Source organism: Emiliania huxleyi (genome assembly GCF_000372725.1).
Source record: "Emiliania huxleyi CCMP1516 unplaced genomic scaffold EMIHUscaffold_273, whole genome shotgun sequence".
Classification (NCBI taxonomy): Eukaryota; Haptophyta; order Isochrysidales; family Noelaerhabdaceae; genus Emiliania; species Emiliania huxleyi.
Window position 1 is genome coordinate 108,030 of NW_005199983.1, and position 18,259 is coordinate 126,288.

The 18,259-nt window shown below is 68.8% G+C and overlaps 3 protein-coding genes across 3 annotated transcripts; all 3 read left to right on the forward strand.

The window, feature by feature from the left end:
• Nucleotides 1-1,346: 1,346 nt before the first annotated feature.
• On the forward strand, nt 1,347-2,207 carry EMIHUDRAFT_238613 (hypothetical protein; the record flags this gene model as incomplete). Its single annotated transcript, XM_005776747.1, has 4 exons — nt 1,347-1,403; nt 1,523-1,702; nt 1,737-1,995; nt 2,176-2,207. 4 exons carry the CDS (start codon nt 1,347-1,349, stop codon nt 2,205-2,207), a joined length of 528 nt encoding a protein of 175 aa, XP_005776804.1.
• A 1,209-nt stretch (nt 2,208-3,416) lies between these two features.
• EMIHUDRAFT_238614 (hypothetical protein) lies at nt 3,417-4,894 on the forward strand (the record flags this gene model as incomplete). Its single annotated transcript, XM_005776748.1, has 3 exons — nt 3,417-3,533; nt 3,843-4,122; nt 4,629-4,894. The coding sequence occupies 3 exons, from the start codon at nt 3,417-3,419 to the stop codon at nt 4,892-4,894; spliced, it is 663 nt and encodes a 220-aa protein (XP_005776805.1).
• Nucleotides 4,895-6,058: 1,164 nt separating this feature from the next.
• On the forward strand, nt 6,059-10,305 carry EMIHUDRAFT_457775 (hypothetical protein). Its single transcript, XM_005776749.1, has 12 exons — nt 6,059-6,096; nt 6,233-6,550; nt 6,734-6,861; nt 6,972-7,125; nt 7,201-7,489; nt 7,559-7,633; nt 7,702-7,781; nt 7,851-7,945; nt 8,150-8,402; nt 9,280-9,600; nt 9,760-9,798; nt 9,871-10,305. Exons 2-12 carry the CDS (start codon nt 6,536-6,538, stop codon nt 10,168-10,170), a joined length of 1,749 nt encoding a protein of 582 aa, XP_005776806.1. The 5' UTR covers nt 6,059-6,096; nt 6,233-6,535; the 3' UTR covers nt 10,171-10,305.
• Nucleotides 10,306-18,259: the final 7,954 nt, after the last annotated feature.

Sequence of the window (18,259 nt, forward strand, 5' to 3'; positions counted from 1 at the left end):
ACAAATACGTCACCACACAGGGATTTTAAGGAGAGGGGTGTGATGCGCTAGCCGTCGCCCACCCTTGGGCGTCCGCCTCTTCCTATCTCTCTTCGCAGTCTCTCGCAGATTCTCGCTGCGACCTTCATGCCACCTCGCGGTCGCCCCCTTCTCGTCGTTCTTTCCCTTGTCTCGGAGCGCATCCAGTGACAGGGAGACGGACTTGGAGGACTTCTGCTATTTTTTTCTGAAGTGAAACGAAGCGTTGCGGGCAATAATGGAGGAGGCAAACGCTCCGTGCGGGCTCGACCGCGTATCGATTTGCCCCGGTTGTAATGCGCAAGGCGTAATCAAGGTCCAACACGGCTTTCGCGTGATGGACCAGGCGCGAGTCCTTGCCAGTTTCCTCTTGGGCCTTTTCCTTTCCGCTTTCAGTCGTGACAGTGGAGTCTCTATAGGTGTGCGGCGTCTGTGGCGGAGAAGGCTGTCTCGTTGATGGCCAGAAGCAGAACGACTTGAATCAGCAGCCTAGGCCGTCGCAGGAGCAGGCGTTGGCTCGCGTCATCCAGCTTCTCCCAGATGTGTGCGACCTCACTTTGATAGATGCCGTCAGCGATCTGCTCCATAATGGTGATGCAGATGGCGCCCTAAGGCTTCTCTCAGAGTGATTCGCGTTGCCCGTGGCCTTCAACGCCAGCTATACTTACGGTACCTGGATATACCAAAATTGCATCGCCGGGCCGTGGGTGCCGCCGCGGCGGGGGGGCGCGATATGCGCGTGGCGCGCGTGGCGTGGGGTCTCTCCGCCTTCGGATTCTCTCTCCCCGACCGACGGCGATGGCGGTGTGACCGATTGAGCTACAAGAGGAGCTTGTTCAGCAGGATCCGGACCGTCGGATGCACTACCTCACTGGGCCTGAGAACACCGCACGACCATGCTGCTAGGGGGGGTTCCCGACCCCCCCAGCACCAGACAGAGCTCTGCTGCTGGGGGGGGGGGTCGGCCATCCATGACTTTAGATGTGCAGGGGGGGTACCGAGCAGTGTGCGGCCGCTCTGGGGGCGCGTCGCCCTGCTTGCTCTAGGTGAAACGTCTAAAGGACGAAGAAGACCCAAATCCGCACGGCGGGGTTGAGCACGGCGGGCGGAGAACACGGGCACTAGACCAGGGAGGACTGGGAGTCTGGCTGGGAGAGTGTGAATGGAGGGACACGTGTGTTCAGACGGCCGCCGCCCGCGCCGTGTCTGTCGCGTGAATCGTGCTGACATTCTTTTTCTCGGATTTTTTTAAATGTGAATAATGCTTCCCCCGCCGCCCGCGCCGGCCAGCTGCTCGCTAGTGTTGTTCAATCTTCAATGCTCCACGAATGAGCAGCAGCAGCTTGGAGACCCGAGCGCTGGAGCGGTTGGTGCCGCGGTGCCTGGTGAGGCGACTGCAGCACCCGAGCCGGCACGCCGCCAGCCTTCGCAGTCCATCGGTGCGCCGTTCCCAGCGAGGTGCGCACAGAGCCACCTGCCGCCGACCGCGCCGGCCGCCTCGCAGGTTGAGGTTTACGAGGGTGCTCTGGCGTTCATCGACATCTCTGGCTTCTCGCGCCTCTCTGAGCTGCTATCCGAGCGGCATGGTGCTCAGGGTGCCGAGCTGCTGCAGACCTACATCAACCGCTACTTTCGCTCGCTCATCGAGGCGGCGCTTGCCTCTCCGCCCACCGCCCTGCAGTGGGTGGTGTCACCCAGACCCCCACCGCACCCCGCAGATCGTGGTCGCTCACGGCGGCGACATCCTGAAGTTCGCCGGCGACGCCTTCATCGCCTCCTGGCGTGCCGACTCGGCCGCCTCTGCTCCCGGCCAGGCGGCCGGTGGTGGCGCTACCTGCGGCAGCAGCAGGGGCAGCAGGGCGGGCCGCGGGAGCTGCGCCCAGACCTTCTTCGACGGCGACGCTCTGGCGGCCGCGCTGAGGCCCGGGAGCCAGGCGAGCGGCGACGCCTCCGAGCCGGAGCCGTCTGTGCTCGGCTGTGCAGTCGAGGCGGCGTGGCGCTGCTGTGCGAGGCGGCGGCAGTAGCGCGGCGGCGGCGGTAGCGCGGCGGCGGCAGTAGCTCTCGCGGCTGCAGTAGCGCGCGGCTGAGGGGCTGGTGGGCAGCCTCCCTGACAGTGCCTCCTCCCCCCCACCCCCCCCCACCCACCCCAACGGGCAGGCTGGTGCTCGAGCTCGACGGCTTCGTGGTAGAGGAGGAGCAACGCCCCTCTCGCCCCTCTCGCCCCTCTCTCTCCCGCCCCTCTCTCTCCCGCCCCTCTCTCCCGCCCCTCTCTCTCCCGCCCCTCCCGCCCGCCCGCTGCTGCGCGCGCTCTGCCCCGCCTCGCCCCGACGCGTCGAGCCCGCGCGGAGCAGGAGGGCCTCCCTCTGCGCCTGCACGCTGGCCTCTCCGCCGGCCTCGTCGACGCCTTCACCCTCGGCGCCGCCCCTCCCTCCGCCGACGGGTGCTCGAGCGCCTCGTCTCGGGCGAAGCGGGTGCAGCTTACTGAGCAGCTTACTGAGCGGCGGCTCGTGCCCTTCTCCCAGGTTCGAGTACCTCGTCTCGGGTCAAGTAGTCTCGACGATGGGCGGCGCTGCAGACGAGGTATGCGCACGCATGCACATGCACTGCACATGTGTATCCGCCGCGCCGGGGAGGGGACAACGGCCTCTGGGGCGGTCGGGACACGCCCACGACACGCCCACGACACGTCCACGCCACGCCCCCCCCAGGCTTCGGCGGGCGAGGTCGTCCTCTCCGCTGCTGCCGCCACCGCGCTCGGCCGCGACCGGCTCGCCGCACTGCCTCTGCAGCAGCCTCTGCAGCGGCCTCTGCAGCAAGGGTGTGGCGCTGCGGCGGGGGGAGGGGACGAGGCGGGAGGCAGCGTCACCTTCCGTGCGCCCCCCCCCGGGGAGGAGGCGGCTAGGCAGCAGGCTCTCGCTCTCCTTCTTGCGATGCCCGACCGCGCGCAGAGAGCGGAGCTGCTGCCCGACGAGGCGGAGATAGCCGAGATGCGGCCGAGATGCAGCCGAGATGCAGCCGAGATGCGGCCGAGATGCGGCCGAGATGCGGCCGAGGTGAGCTCCGACGCGTTGCCGCCGAGAGGGAGGGCACTGCTCTCCCCCGGGGCACTGCTCTCCCCCGGGGCACTGCTCTCCCCCGGGGCTATATACATATATATCATTCACGCAGCAGCGGATGAGCGTCAGGCTCCGCCCGAGGGGGGGCTGCCCGCCTACTGCTCCCGCCTCGCCGAGTACGTGCCTGCAGTCATGCGGCGCGCACTCCAGACCTGCGAGGCGCAGCAAACCTCCTCGCCAAAGCGGACGGACCCGCCGCCGCCGCCAGCGCCGCCGCCGCCGCCGCCGCCGCCGCCGCCGCCCGACGAGTTGGCGCAAGTGCAGTCGCTGTCTCCCCGCGGGATGGGCTGGCCGGGCATACGCGCCTCGCTCGCTGCGGGCGGCGGCGCGGGTGGCAAGGAGGCGGGTGGCGAGGAGGCGGAGGCTGTGGAGGCGGGGGGCAAGGCTGGCGCGGAGTTTGTCTTGAGGCTGCCCGGCGCCGTCCCCGCGGCCGCCCCGGCGGCGGCGAGGCTCGATGCGGCGGCGAGGGGCGAGGCTGGGGCCGGAGGGAGGTGCGGAGAGCCGGGCGGCGTCTCGGCAGCTTGCGCGCCGCTCGGGGAGGAGACGCTGCTTGGCGGGGGGGCGGGGCTAGGCGGGGGGGCGGGGCTTGGCGGGGCGGGGCTTGGCGGGGGGGCGGGGCCGCTGCACCCCTCCCTTCAGCCCCCCCCCTCCTCGGCCTGTGCGGACACCACGCTGCTCGGCGCGACGTGCGGCGGCGGCGCGACTCAGCTGCTGCGGCTCAAGTCCTCCCTGCTCACCGCGGAGCACCGCGTCGTCTCGTGCGCCTTCCTGCAGCTGGGAGGGCTCGGCGCAGGCCTGTGCGACATCGGCTCGGCGGAGGCGGCGCAAGAGGCGCTCCTCACCGTGCAGCGCGCCGCCGCCGCCTTCAAGGTCGCGCTGCTGCGCACGATCGTCGACGACAAGGGCGTGCGCTGCCTCCTTGCCGGCGGCGTCCCTGGCTTCGCTGCCGAGGACGACGCGTGGCGCGCCGTGTCCTTGTGCGCCGCCTGTGCCGAGGAGCTGCACGCGTCCGGGCTGCGGGTGCGCCGCCACGACGGGGCCTTGGTAAGACACACCTCACTAACCCTAACCCTAACCCTAACCCTAACCCTAACCCTTGGTAAGACACACCTCACCACCACCAGTCCGCCCGAGGAGCCGCGACAGGTGAGCCGCAGCCTCACGACAGGTTAGGGTTAGGGTTAGGGTTAGGGTTAGGGTTAGGGTTAGGGTTAGCGACAGGTGAGCAGCGGCCTCACGACGGGGCGCATGTACCTAACCCTAACCCTAACCCTAACCCTAACCCTAACCCAGGTGAGCAGCGGCCTCACGACGGGGCGCATGTTCTGCGCGTACGCCGGCTCGGAGTTGCGCGCCGAGTACACCCTGCACGGCAAGGTGGTCAACGCGGCCGCCCGCATGATGTCGCACGCCGCGAGCAAGGGAAGCGCGCCTCCCCTCGCCGACGCCCCTCGCTCGGGCATGGCCATGACGTGCCGCGGACACGCCCCGCAGGCTCGCCCCTCCTGATCGACGCGGCGACGCGCGACGCGGCGCTGCTCGCCCGGCCGGACGCTCGCTTCGAGTCGGCAGGCCCTTTCGATGCAAAGGGCTTCGCGGAGCCGCTCGAGACGTTTGCCCCCGTGGCGGGCGGGCTCGCTCCCTGCCCGCAGCTGCTGCGCCAGTCGACGGCCGAGATGAGGGCTGAGCAGTTCGCCCTCGGCTCGTCCGGCGAGCGCCGCAGCGTGCTCGGATCCGGCCGCAGCGCCGCAGACCTCTGAGACCTCTGAGGCCCGTGCGCAGGCGTGTACCGCATCATGCTCGGCTCTGGCGAGGAGCCCGCGCGGTCGAGCGGCGGCCCGCCGCTGCAGCTGAGGACGAACTCGCGCTTCTCCTCCCTGGTCGGCGGGCAGTCCTCGCAGTCGGCCCCCCCGACGGCTCGAGGGGAGGCGTCGCCTCGGGAGGGGGGCAGAGCCGTGCTCCGGCCCGTGCTGAGCAAGGCCCCCGTCGGGCACCCCGCGCGCGGTCAGCAGGGACGCGTCCCTCACGCGTCCACGACGCGCCCCCCAGGCGACGTCGGACCCGCACGCCGTCGGCAGGGCCTCTCCCAGGGCCTCTCCCAGGGCCACCCCGAGCGCCACTCCAAAGGGGACGCACGACGCGACGCACTACGGGCTGTGCGAGCCCGGCGCGGCGAGGGGGAGGCGCGCTCTGACGATGCCACAGGCTGCGTTGTCGCTCGCCGCGGCGGCGGCGAGGGCCGCGGAGGCCATCGGCGGAGGCAGGAAAGAGAGGGAGGCTCGGGCGCCCCAGAGGGAGAGTGGAGGCTCGGGCGCCGCGCTCCGCCGCACGCCGAGCGATGGCACGCCGGGCGAGGGCGGCGGCGATGGTCGCGGGTTTGTCGACTTGTCTCATGACCCGGTCTCTTCTTGCGTTGCCGCGTCGGGGGCGGCGTCGGAGGGCGGGGCCGGGGCCGGGGCGGATGAGGAGGGCAGCTGCGGCGCGCCTGTGGAGGCGGGGGAGGCGCGCCAGGGGGAGGTGCGCCAAGGGGTGCCGGAGCTGCTTGTCGGGCGAGAGGAGGAGCAGGCGCTGCTCTCGCACGCCATCGACCGGCTCGCCGACATGCGGCTGAGCCGAAGAGAGGCGAGGACAGCTCTCCCTCACGGCCGCAGCTGTGAGCAGGCTCGCCGACGGGGGGCCAGGCGGGCTCGTCCTCATCGAGGGAGACGCGGGCGTTGGCAAGACGGCGCTGCTGCAGCACGCCGCTGCGGTTGCACGCGCCGCGGGCGCCATGCTCATCGTCGAGACGGCTCGCGGGCCTGCGCTCGGAGGAGGGGCGGGGGCGGGCGGGGCGGGCGGCGGGGCGGCGGGCGGCGCCGACGGCGGAGAGGGCGGCCCCAGTTCCGCCCCCCCGCCCTTCTCCGGCCCGTTCGACGTGTGGGTGGCTCTGCTGCCGCAGCTCTTGCCGCGGCCGTACCTCGAGGCACCCGAGATTATAGCCAGAGATGCCCAGAGATGACCAGAGATTGCCGCGGCCGTCGAGGGCTCGTCGGCCAGCCCCCCCTCCCCTCTTTCTTCTTCAACGGACCCATCTCAGCGCCTCCTCGTCCCTCCTCCAGGCGCTCATCGACCAGTACCTCGCCTTCGCCTTCGTCCCGCACCCGCAGCCGCCCGCCGACGGCCGGCGTGCTTCCGAGGCCGAGGCGTGCGAGGAGGCAGTGATCGCGCGGCTGCAGCTGCAGCGCGGCCTCTCCTCCTCCTCGTGCGTCTCTGCCGCCGCGGCGACCACGTCCTCCTCCGCAGGGCTCGCGTCGGGTGGGGTGGGCAGGGAGAGCGCCGCTTCCGCCCGGGGCAGCGGCTTGGGCAGTGGCCGAGGAAGCTTCGAGGATGGCGGCGGCGCGGCCGGGGATGCGTCGGGTTGCATGCATGTCCTCGAGGCGCCTGACTTTGGCCCTGACCCTGTCCCTCACCCACCCCCGCTCCCTCGCCCTCCCCCACCCCCGCTCCCTCGCCCTCACCCTCGCCCGCTCCCTCGCCCTCCCCCACCCCCGCTCCCTGCCCTCCCCCACCCCCGCTCCCTCGCCCTCACCCTCACTCGAGCCACGTGGCACTCCTCACAGGCGCGCGAGTCGCTCCGCCGCTCGGTTGGCGGGCGCGAGAGCCCTGCGTGCGCCTCCGAGGCCGCGCCGCCGCGCCGCGCGTCGGTGTTTGACTCGATGGGCTCTGCCCCCAAACTCGACGAGCGGAGGTCCTCCTCCGTCGAGCTACCCCTACCCCTACCCCTACCCCTACCCCTCACCGTACCCCTACCCCTCACCCTGACCCTCACCCTCACCCCAACCCCAACCCCAACCCTAGGTCCTCCTCCGTGGAGCTGCCGCGCCGCGAGATCTCGACGCCGAAGCTCAAGCGCGCATCGCAGGTCGACGGACCGGGTCCGGGCGCCGCGCCGCCGCCGCCGCTCTGCATCGTCACTCCGTCGGAGGTGGCGCACGAGCGGCGCACGTCCGAGGCGCGCACGCCTCCGCCAGCGGCATCGCTGGCTGCCGCCGAGCCTCGCATGAGCGCTCTCGGAGCTTTCCTGCAGGCGCGCGCCTCTGCCCGCTGCTCGCTTCGTTTCGGCGGCGACAGCGAGCGGAACGATTCGGCGCGCGGCTCGGCGCCGCCCTCGGCGCGAGACGGCTCTGCGACGCCTTCGGCGCACCCGTCCGGGCGCCACTCCCTCGCCGGGGAGGCTGCCAGCCCGGAGCAGATCCCGAGCGGGGCGGGCGGCGCAGGCGGGGCGGGCGGCGCAGGAGGGGGGAGGAGGACCCTCACGTGCGCAGAGCTGCAGCCCGCCGCCTCCTTCGCGCGAGGCGGCGGGCGGCGCCACCGCGGCCTCCGCGCCCTCGGCGCGGCCGGCCTCCGCTCAGCCTCCCCTTCACCCTTCTCCACGCCCTCCGTAGGCTTCCGCTTCCTCGGCTCGGCGGAGATCGCGCTGCTCGCCGACGAGGCCGCACGCTCGCGCCTGCCGCTCCTCGGCTCGATGCTGCCGCACCAGCTGCCCGAGTATTGCTCACGGGGCAGTACTGGTACGGATGTGAGTCAGGTTCGATGCTGCCGCTCGAGCTGCCCGAGTCGGCCGCGACGCGCGAGCTCTCGCAGGAGGAGCGCGCCGCCGCCACGCAGGAGCCGCTCGTCCGGCCGCTCGTCGTGTCCGGAGACACGTCCGTGACCCGTCCACGGTAAGCCGCGCAGGAGCTGCTCGTCCGGCTGCTCGGCGAGCGGCTGCAGGTGCAGCGGCCGTGCGTGCTGCTGATCGACGACGCGCACCGGATGCACCCCTCCTCGTGGTCCCTCCTACGCGCACTCCTCGCCACCAGCTCGCACTCGCTGCTCGTCGCCATCGCGCACAACCCGGCGGCAGCGCACCCAGACGTCGCCGACGCCGCCGCCGCCTTGCTCGGCTCGCCGCCGCCGCGAGCCGAGGCCGCCGGTGCCGCGTACGCAGCGGCGGCGGCGGGCGGCGGCTTGGCCCCGGAGTCGGCGGTGTGGAGGTCTGTGCCGATCGCCGAGCTGAGCGAAGCGCAGGAGGGGGAGCTGCTGCGCCGCTGGCTCTGCGTCGACGACTTGCCGCCGCCGCTGCTGCCGGCGGTGCACGCGCGCTCGGGCGGCAACCCGTACTTGGCCCAGGAGCTGCTCTTCGCGCTGCTGCACTCGGGGCAGCTGCTCGTGGAGCTCGATCCGGCCCACGCCGAGCCGGGCCCCGCCGTAGCAGCGGGCGGCGCGGCTGTCGCGGGGGAAGAGCGCGTGCCGCTCGACGCTCGCCTCGCCCCCTCGCCGGGGGAGGAGGAGGAGGAGGAGGAGGAGGAGGAGGAGCCGGGAGGAGGGGAGCGGCGCGCCGCGAGAGGGCTCGCGCACGCCGCCTCCCCCGCCACGCACGCCGCCTCCCCGCTTCGCCGCGCCGTGCTCCGGCCCCGCGAGCGGCCTCCGTCCCTGCGGGACAAGGAGTCCCTGCGGGACGGGGGCGGCCCGGGCGGGGGCGGGTTGGGCGCGGGGCCGGTGCTCGTCGTGGACCTGTCCTGGACATGTCCACGACACTTCTCTGACATGTCCCATAGGCGCGGGGCCGGTGCTCGTCCTGGACTTGCCCGACTCGGTGCACGCGATGGTGATGGCGCGGGTCGACACGCTCCGCCCCGACGAGCTGCTCGCCCTCAAAGTCGCGTCCGTCATCGGCCACTCCTTCGCCCTCTCGACCCTCGCCGCCATCCACCCCGCCCTCCCGCCCGCCGGGGCCGCCGCAGCAGCCTCGACCATCACCACCCGCCGCCGCTCGACCCGCGCCGGCTCGGGAGAGAGCGGCCGCCGCTCAGCGACGCCGCCGCTGGTGGCGCAGCTGCGCGCCATCTGCGAGCGCCTCGTCTCGCACCACCTGCTCCGACCCTGCGGCTTGCTCGCGAGGCCGGAGGCGGAGGCGGCCGCCGCTCGCGCCGCCGCTCGCCCGCCTCGGAGACCGGCGAGATGACGCGAGGCTGCCCGAGGGGATAGGCGCGCGGCCGACGCTCCTCCGCCTCCTCCTCGGCGAGCTCTTCGGTGGCCGCGGCGGAGGAGCGACGCGCCAGCGGCTCGCGCCGCCCGCGGCGCCGCCCCCGCCCCCCCCGACTTGCCGCGCCGTGCCCCGCAGGAGGTGCCAGACTGCGACTACGTGTTCGTCTCTCAGCTCGTGCGCGAGGGAGTGCACGGCATGCTCCCCTTCAGCCAGCGCGCCCGCCTCCACACCGCCGTCGCCTCGCACCTCGAGCGCCAGGCCGAGCGCGCGCGCCGCTTGGCGCCGCCCGGCGCCGCCGCGCCCGACGGCCGGCGTGGCGGCGCGCCGACGTACGAGGCGACGACGGCGCTGGCGCAGCTGGGAGCGCACTGGCACGCGGCGGGTCAGCTCGGCCGCGCGCTGCGCTGCAGCCACCGCGCGTCGCGCGAGGCAGCCCTGCTCGGCGAGACGGGCTGGGCGAGATGTAGCCGAGATGCCGCCGAGATGCCGCCGAGGTGCCGCCGAGGTGCCGCCGAGGCGCAGCCCTGCTTGGCGAGACGGGCCTGGTGCCTGCGGCGGGGGCTCTCGGCTGGGCGGGGAGGCGTCCACAACACGTCCCTGCGGCGCGTCCCTCAGGCGCGTCAGCTGCTGGAACTCGCGCTCTCCGTCGCCGAGGCGTGCCCGCCCACCCCACAGCCGGCCCGCCCCGGCCCGACCCCATGACCACCCTCCTTCTGGGCACCGCAGGAGCGAGAGGCGTTGAGGGCGGCCGCGGCGAGCGGCGGGGAGGAGGGAGGCGGCGGAAGGGGCGGCCGCGACGAGGGGAGGCTCCCGTCGGCGGCGGACCTCGCGGACGAGGTTGCGACGCTGCGGCGCGTCGAGGAGTGGGAGGCGCGCCGTGCGGCAAGCGAGGCGAGCGCGGAGCCTCCTCCGGCCCGCTCGCACTCCTCCTCGCTGCTCGACGAGCAGGAGGCGGAGGAGGCTATGCCTCCGCGCCTCCTTACCAGCCTGAGCGAGCCGCTGCCACCGCCGCCCGCCCGTGGCTAGAGGGGCGCGCACGGAGAGGGCGCAAAGACGGGAACTATGGAACACATACGCGCCTGTCCGCCCTGTTTATACTTTCGTACTTTGTTGTGGGGTGTCGTCGTTGCTGTAGTGCCTATGGTACAACGTACACAAGGGAACAAGGCGGTTCTCTACAGCGGTTCTCCACACACGACACCACAGCGGTTCTCGAAAAAGCACACAGGTGCGTCACAGCATCAGCTCAGCTCCAGAGTTGGCAGCGAGAGCGGCCGCACGTCCACTCTAACGCCTCACATCCCCACCCACACACCACAGATGTGCTTTGTGTTTTGTGTCACGGTCTTCATCTGCCCTTATGTGTTGCTACCTCTCTTCATTCGGGAAGGTGTACCATCGCTTGGCTTTCTTGTTTTGTCCCGGTTTTGTGCGCTCGGAGTCCGCCTTTTGTTGTGCTTTGTTGTACTTTATACCAGTTACTTGGTGTAATTCACACCTAAGGTACTGAAGGGGTACCTGTCACATTTGACCGTGAACAGATAGCGTCGTTGGTTGCTTTCCCGGACCAGTGGAGTCTGCATAGAGCCCTAGCGTCACAGTCCGCCTCCGCCGAGTAGCCGCGCGGGTAGCGCTGAATAACAAACTACTAACTACTCCTCAGCCCGCCGCCACCCTCAGCCTCACTCATCCAACGGAAACGCCCGGCTGACGCCCGGGCTATTCCTCCCCCCCCCGTCCGCAGAGCGCTCTCAACTCAGTGAGAGCCGTGCTACGCATGATGGACAGGATGGGCTACCAGGTTATCGAGACGCGGACGCTAACTAAAGCATGCAGGACGCTTACGCGGGAATACATGGCCAAGCATCGAAGCATGGTTATAAAAGCCTGCTGCTCAGAAAAGCGCAGCCCGTGCGTCGAGAGGAGATCGAGGCGCAGCTCACGCAAATTCCTGACGACGTGGCGGTGGGCCCGTGGACGTTCAAGACAGGGTCACAGGTGAGCCTCAGCTTGAAGGCGGTGATCGCGTTGCTAGCGGAGACAGGCTTCCGGGGCGCAGAGGTAGCTCTAGTCCCGGGACAGACCTACGCTGGCAGCACGTGCCTGAGTCGAGCGAGCTTCCGGTGGAAATTTGCGGCATCGGACCCGAGGATCGCCGACGGGACGATCACGGTGGCGCAGCTCGAATGGGTAGAGCACCCTACGAAGGAGCAGCTCATGCACATGAAGGAGGGCGACTTGCTACTCGTCATGCCGCCGCCTAGCAAGGCGGACGCATTCGCGGCAGTATGGGGCAATCGGCCGATCTACAAGTACAACTTTTAAATATTATACCGCCTAAAACTGTCCCCTCAAAAAGAACTTTTTCTTTTACGGCCGCGCCAGCGGCCGCGAAAATTAGAATTTTCATATGTGAAATGGCACTTTTACGGCGAAAGGGCGAAACTGGGAGTTGTAGTGATTTCGGAACTTTTACGAGGCGTCAAAAACGTTTCAGCGGTAATATTTATAAAAGTTGTACTTGTACCTGGCCTACCACCCCACCCTTTTGGCATCGACGGGACAAGCTTCGCCGCCGCCGATGCCTCTCTCGAATTTGAAATTGACGATTCATGCGTATGGGGGTTCCATTACGTCGGGAACTGGTTATGTCGAGCAGCTAGCCAAACTGCTCCCGAACGCTTCCGTCCGAAACTTTGGTGTTGGTGGCACGGGTGTCGGCGCGCACCTGTTGTGCGGCCTTACGGCGCCCGCCGACATCATCGTTTCTGAATACCGCATCAACGAAGACAACGTGGATCACTTGCGCCGCTTCTACGACATCGCCCGGAACTTTTCGGGCCACATCGTGATTCTTGACCTCTGGTCGTGGCTAATGCCCTGGACACCAGGAGCGGCACCCTCCTCAACGATCAGGGCAAAACCCGCAAGGGACTCCGCGTTTTCCGTGTTGGACCTGGCAACACTGACCGGCCCGATGTGGCGACTTCAAATCCCGCCGTTTACCGCCGGCAACATGTTTGCCAACGTCCTGCGAGTTCACCCTGACTCGACCACAGAAGCGTGCCTTCGTGGTGCTGCAGAAAGCACCCAGGAAGATAGAAATGCGGTGACGAAATGCCGAGATTCTCCCCGTAGGAATGAAATGCAGCATGGGTCGAGCGAGTACGCCAACTTTGTTGCTGCTGCCCTGGAAAGCCACATCCACGAGATTGTTCGCACTGACAAGATGCTGGGCTCACGATTTCCCACCAGTAAAGTGGGGGGCGGGAAGATGTGCATCGGCCATTGGGGCCAAGCCGCGGAACAGACGTACCAGGCCAACAAAAATGCATGCAAGACGATGAGACAGGCAAACAGCCGCGATGGCCGCGAAAAATACTACCGGCATTGCGCACAGCTAGACGAGCTCATCGTAAACACGTCAGGATTCGAATATGGCAGCGTTTGGGGCCGAAAGGATAAGATGACGGTGCACTCAAACAAGGAATACGCCGCCGTAACCCTCGACTGCCCTTTGCGAGGGCAAAGCTCATACACCCGCGCTCGTATCGGGTTGGTGGTGCATTCGAGCGAGTCCGAATCCGGAACCATTGAAGTCAATGGCATGCCGCTGAGCACCCACCAACCCAGTACCCACGAGGGCCTGAGAACCCAACACTTTGTGCACGACCGCTTCGAGCTGCCGCTGACGATACGAGTTACAAAGCTTCATCCGGGCGCGCATATCGAAATCACCGGCATCGAGTGCGGAGATTCACACGCACGCTAGCACATGGTACTACCTCCGTTGAGTCGAACATTTCAAATAGCTAGGAATGGACCTCCAGCTCCTAACCAACCAGCTTGAGCTGCCGCACGGACGGTGACCTCACGGCAACACGGGGAAGACAGAGCGAGAGCCACCAAATAAATGTCAAACTCAAAGCACAAAGGCGTTCTCAAATGCACAGCCACGGGCACACATGAGCTAAGTGAAAAAGCCGTATGAATTAGAGCACCTCCGCCCACCTTCTTTCGAAAAGGCAGCAGCGGCGCTAAAGTGCTTCGTGCCTGTCCAGACTGTGTGCCGGTCACCGGGCCCCACGTTGTCGTTGCACGGAGTTCTAAGTTCCTGTGTTAGTGCCAGTGCGCGCCAAGTCCCGTGCCCAGTGTCGTGCGAGGGAGTTCGCTTGTAAAATTCTTAAAGTTTGAGGCCCAATCCGACAATCGCATGGACGCCCACCTATGCAGCCATCGCCGACGTCCTTGCTCAGACGCGCCTCTCAGTGTGGGCTGGTCAGACAGGCGAGCATTGCGCCATGCGTGCTCGGGCGCAGCTTCGGATGTGGACCTGGGAGCAACAGCATGTGGGTCGCAAAATGTCGAGGGACGTTTCGCTGCGGTTCCAGCACGGTTCACTGTGCGGGCAGCCCGGATTTAGCACGGGCAACTGCAGTTGTGAAGGGCGCGAGTACACCACCGTGCATACACGGCCGCCGGTGGGCGCGGCGCTTGCGGTCCTCCTCCAGGGCGACATCCGCGGCTCGGAGGCCGATGGCGTGGAGTGCGCCCTCAGCATCGAGCGGCACATCGTGCAGCCGACCAACTCGAGCGTCTTCCTCACTGTGTACGAAGAGCCGTCGGCGAGCGCTTCGCGGCCGTGTGACCGGCCGCATCGTGAGCTTCACTCACTCGAGCCGGCGAACGCAGTTCGACAACATGTTCCTGTTGCTCCGCATTCTCTCCGAGTACGAGGCCGCGCACGCGGTATCCTTCCCAAGCATCCTCATAGTGCGGAAGGACCTGGCCTTCAAGCAGAGCCTGCGACCGTTTTTGCTCGACACACGGCTCTACAGCGACGACGGCGAGGTGGAGCACGGCGTGGCCTTTGCGTGGCGCGAGATCAACGGCGAGTGGCGGCTGTTTTCCACCCAACGGGTCTCGAAGGAGACGCTTGCGAGGAACAAGCGCACGCCCGACACGCTCCACCTCGTGAGCCGCTCGTTCCTTCCAATGTGGCGAATGGTCGTGGCAAACCGCAGTAAATGCGCTCCACGAGGTACTCACGAGCCGTGCGAGGTCGCTCTTGGAGCCGCGAGAGTCTATCGTGCGATACCTCGTGCGCGGTGCGTTCGACTCCAACCCGGACCGCATCCTCGCCAGTCCCAACCCGCTCTACAACTTTCTGCCGCAAAAAGGCGACGAGTTTCTTCGAACCCAACAGACGGCGGCTCGCCTTAACCCCTCCAACCGGTGGCAAACGGAGGCGGGCCTCTGCCAGACGAGGGCCGACTTTGCCGAGGACCCGTCGTCTGGCTGGGCGTGCTGCCCGTCCCCCGAGAATTTGCTGCCCGGCTGCGCTGGGCGACTGCACGAGCCCGGAGGCGCAGCTCTATGACAATCCAAGCCCACACCCCGCGATGCTGGCCCACTACAGAAGAAGGAACCCCGTCGTGCGTCGCGGCAAACGGCGGGAAACCTCGCTGCGCGATGAACGACGCCGGATGCTTCGCGAGGCAGTGCAAGTACGCGGTGACCAATCGGACGCTGGAGGCGATGCTGGCGGCGCCGGGCTTTCGAGCAAGCGCGATTGCGCCCAGGCCTCAGGGCAAGGCGTGAGGCATGGGCGGGGCGTTGGTATTTACTTCCTCCCCTTAAGTTTCTGCCGTTGACGTCTTGGCACTACACACAATCATACGCGCGTGCCCAGACCCCAGACCACCCCTGTGTGTCGGTGAGACTACCCCGACCCTCAATTCGTCTTCATGCTTCGTGTGGTGAGGACGCGGACGGCTTCTCTCACCTCTCTCAGCTGGAGAGAAGACGTTATGTCTTCGATCTCATATGCTTCATGGACTCTGGAAGGGCGCCTCCGCGTTCCGGTCGTTGCTCGCCTGACAACTCCGGACCCCTGGCGCTACGTAGCCAGTTTATGTACCTTGGGCGTTGGGGAGAGTGCGCACACACCGCACGCGGGTGGCGGGACGAAAGACACAGCCCGTGTGCAAACATCCAAGAGACGGCTTTTTCGTTTATTGGTTCCCTTTTACTGGACACGTTCGCGTTTTCACAATTCATGTCACAAAAGACCGTGCCAGCATTACCTACAGCCACTAACTATGTTTTGAGCGAGGACCGCTCGGGCTCGCAGCCTCGCACACACACTCGTCCTGGCCGCCACACGGTCCTGGCTGGGCGCGCCGCCTCGCAGCTCGTGAGAACCCCCTAGCGGCGCCCTGTTCACGCGCGCGCGACGTGAAGAGAGGGAGGGTTCGACGTGTGAGTGAGTGAGTATTCTTGATACGAAAAACCACGACGACTCGACGACACACACACACCAGTCGACTCGCATCGGTTGCCTCCATGAATGGCGGAGCTATTCTCGCGTCCACACTACACCTGGCTCCAACGTGTGGACACGCCCATAGCTCGGGACACTACTAGGTCACGCATGCATGGCATCAGAAGTTTTTATCTCTGGGCCCCGAAAGGCATCTCCAGCAGCTTTACTCTTCCGCCCTCCCCTTCCCATCTCGATTTCTTGTGCGAGGGACGTTGTAAAATCCCCGCGGCAAATTCTTTTGCGCGGCAGGGCGGCCATTTGAGTGATCGGCGGTCCCAATGTCATTCGCAGTGAACAACACCTACCGTCAGGCCAAGGCCCCTGCCAGGGACAAGCTCCGTCCGTCGGCCAGGCGCAGCCGCCCTCAGGACTCCTTCGACCCGAACGGAACGCTCGGCTCCTTGTGGTGCGAGCCGGATCCTGGCGCCGTGGCGGCCGCCCGGCTGCCGTCGCCGGCAGTGGATGAGCTGGCCGCGCATCCTGCTCCTGAGGCGGAGGCGCTCGACGCGAGCGCACCGCCGCCGGCCGAGGCTGAGGCAGAGGCGCCAAAGGCGGTGGCGGCGGAGCCGGCGCAGGAGGCGCAGGAGGGCGATCTGGGAGGAGGCAGAGAGGAAGAGGCGGAGGCGGAGCGCGCATTGGAAGACGTGCCGGAGCCGGGCGAGGCGAGCTGCGAGTGTGGTCTGGAGAGCGAGTGCCTCCCGACGGCGGCCGAGGCGCAAGAGGCGCCGGCCGAGCTGGTGGCGGCGGGCGCTCCTGCCGGCTCGTCTCAGCCCGCCAACCTCTTCTCTTGGGAGGGGGCGGCGGCGGCGAGCGGCACCCCTCCGCCCCGGGAGGGTCTTCCGGCGCGCGTGGCCCCGCCCGCGGTGGCGGCGGGGGCGACCCTCCCTTCCTCGCAGCCGGCCAACCTCTTCTCTTGGGAGGGGGCGGCGCCAGGCGAGGCCGCCGGCAAGCCGCCCGCCGCTGGGCGCCGCTCGCTGCCGAGTGTGGCCAAGGTGGCGTCGGTGGCGTCGGTGGCGCGCGCGTACCAAAAGGCGGCGCTGGCGAACGGGACGCGCTCCTCGACCCCGTCCAAGTCCCCCCTCACCGCCGCGTACGAGCGGGCGGTCCAGCAGTCCTCCGCCCCCTCCCCGAGCGGAGGGAGGACGCCGCAGCTGGCGCGCGCGTACGAGAGGGCGGTCGAGCGCGCCGCCAAGCCCGCCGGGGCGACGGCGGTGGCGACGGCCAAGGCCGCCTACGAGCAGGCGGTGCGCGCCGCCGGCGTACCAAAGGCGGCACCGGTGGCCACCACGGCGGAGCTCTTTAGCTGGGCGTCTCCGCCGCAGCCAGACGAGCGGCGGCGCGGCTCTGGCGCGGCGGCGGGCGAGCGCCGAGAGACAGGCGCGGGAGCACCACGCAAAACGCCCGGCCCCGGGCAGAGCAAGCCGCACGGCAGCGAGCCCTCGCAGCCGCCCGCACCGGCCGACAGGGCGCCGCCGCAAGCCGCCCTCTCGGCGGCAGCAGCTGCTCCGCCTCCGGTCACAGTCCCGCCGGCCGACGGAGACGCGCTGTCGGAGGCCGCCCGCTCGCTCCTCTCCCTCTTCCTCGCACCGCTCCACCGCGCACTCGCTCCGCGCGGCGCACCCGTCTCCGCCGCCTCGGCCGCCGCCTCGCTCCGCGGCTTCGGCGCCTCGGCCGGCTCGGTCGAGCTGCTGCTGCCGTGGCTCCTCGCGGCGGCGCACCGGAACGCGCCGCTCGACGAGGAGCTGATCCGGATCATCCGCGCCGGCAGCTCCCTCCCGCCGCCGACCCCGGTGCCGCCGCCCCCGGCTGCCGCGCCTCCGCCGCCAGCTCCGCCCGCCAACGCACCGCGCCCGGCCGAGCTGGCGGCGGCAGCCTTGGCGGCGGCGGCAGCGGCGCTAGCCGCGACCACCTCCCCCCCCCCCCGGGGGTCCGCCGAAATGACGAAACCGCCGGACTCCGCGGCGGCGGCCCCCTCGTCCGCGCCCGCGCCATGCGCTCCGCCGCAGCCGCCGCCGAGCAGCAGCCTGTCGCAGGCGGCGGAGCACGGTGGCGGCGGCGGCGGCGCGGGGCGCGAGGAGGAGTCCCGCGAGGAGGCGGAGGAGGAGTGGTCGAGGCCAGCGGTGGGGTCGGTGGAGGACGAGGCGGAGGGAGGCGGCAGCCTCGTCGCGGGCGGCACGGCGAGCGGTCGGCGGGAAGCCCCGCCCTTGCTGCCGCCGCCAGGGCACGAGGCCTCTCCGGCCGAGCGTCCGGCGGTCGACGTCCTGCCGCGGAGGGCTCCAGTTCGCAAGTCGGTGATGTGGGTGGTGGGCGAGGAGCTGCCGGAGGAGGAGGAGGAAGAGGACGCTCGCGCCCCCGCTGCCGAGCCGCCGGCGAGCAAGTCGCCAGCCGCAGCTCCGCGACGCAAGGGCGTGGCGTGGATCGCGGGCGAGGATCCGCCTGAGGGGGCGGCTGGCGAGGAGGAGAACAGCATGTGCCTTCGAAACTCCTGCGGCAAGGACGGGGCGCCGCCCGTCTCCACTCGCCCCACGAGTGCCATGTGGGTCATCTGAGCGGCCGAGAGATCGCAGCTGCAGGCCCCTGCGGAGGGAACCCGCCAACGCACCGCGCCGCCGCGCACTGCGCAGTGCGTTGGGAACTAGTCAAGTAGTGTATCCATGCGCAGGCTGGGGGCACGCAGGCCGAGTATAGGGCACGTGTTTGGGACTCCGGGGTCGGGTGTGATCGTCGCGCCACGCGTCGTGAGAGCGAGACATTACACATGTGTGTGTGGCTCTCGATATGTGCAGACTC

Excerpts from the sequence above, each read along its gene's own strand:
- EMIHUDRAFT_457775 (XM_005776749.1), top strand. Across the intron at positions 7,126-7,200 it reads ACGAGCGGCGCACGTCCGAG|GCGCGCGCCTCTGCCCGCTG; the intron begins GCGCGCACGCCT and ends GCTTTCCTGCAG. Across the intron at positions 7,490-7,558 it reads CGGCGGGCGGCGCCACCGCG|GCTTCCGCTTCCTCGGCTCG; the intron begins GCCTCCGCGCCC and ends CGCCCTCCGTAG.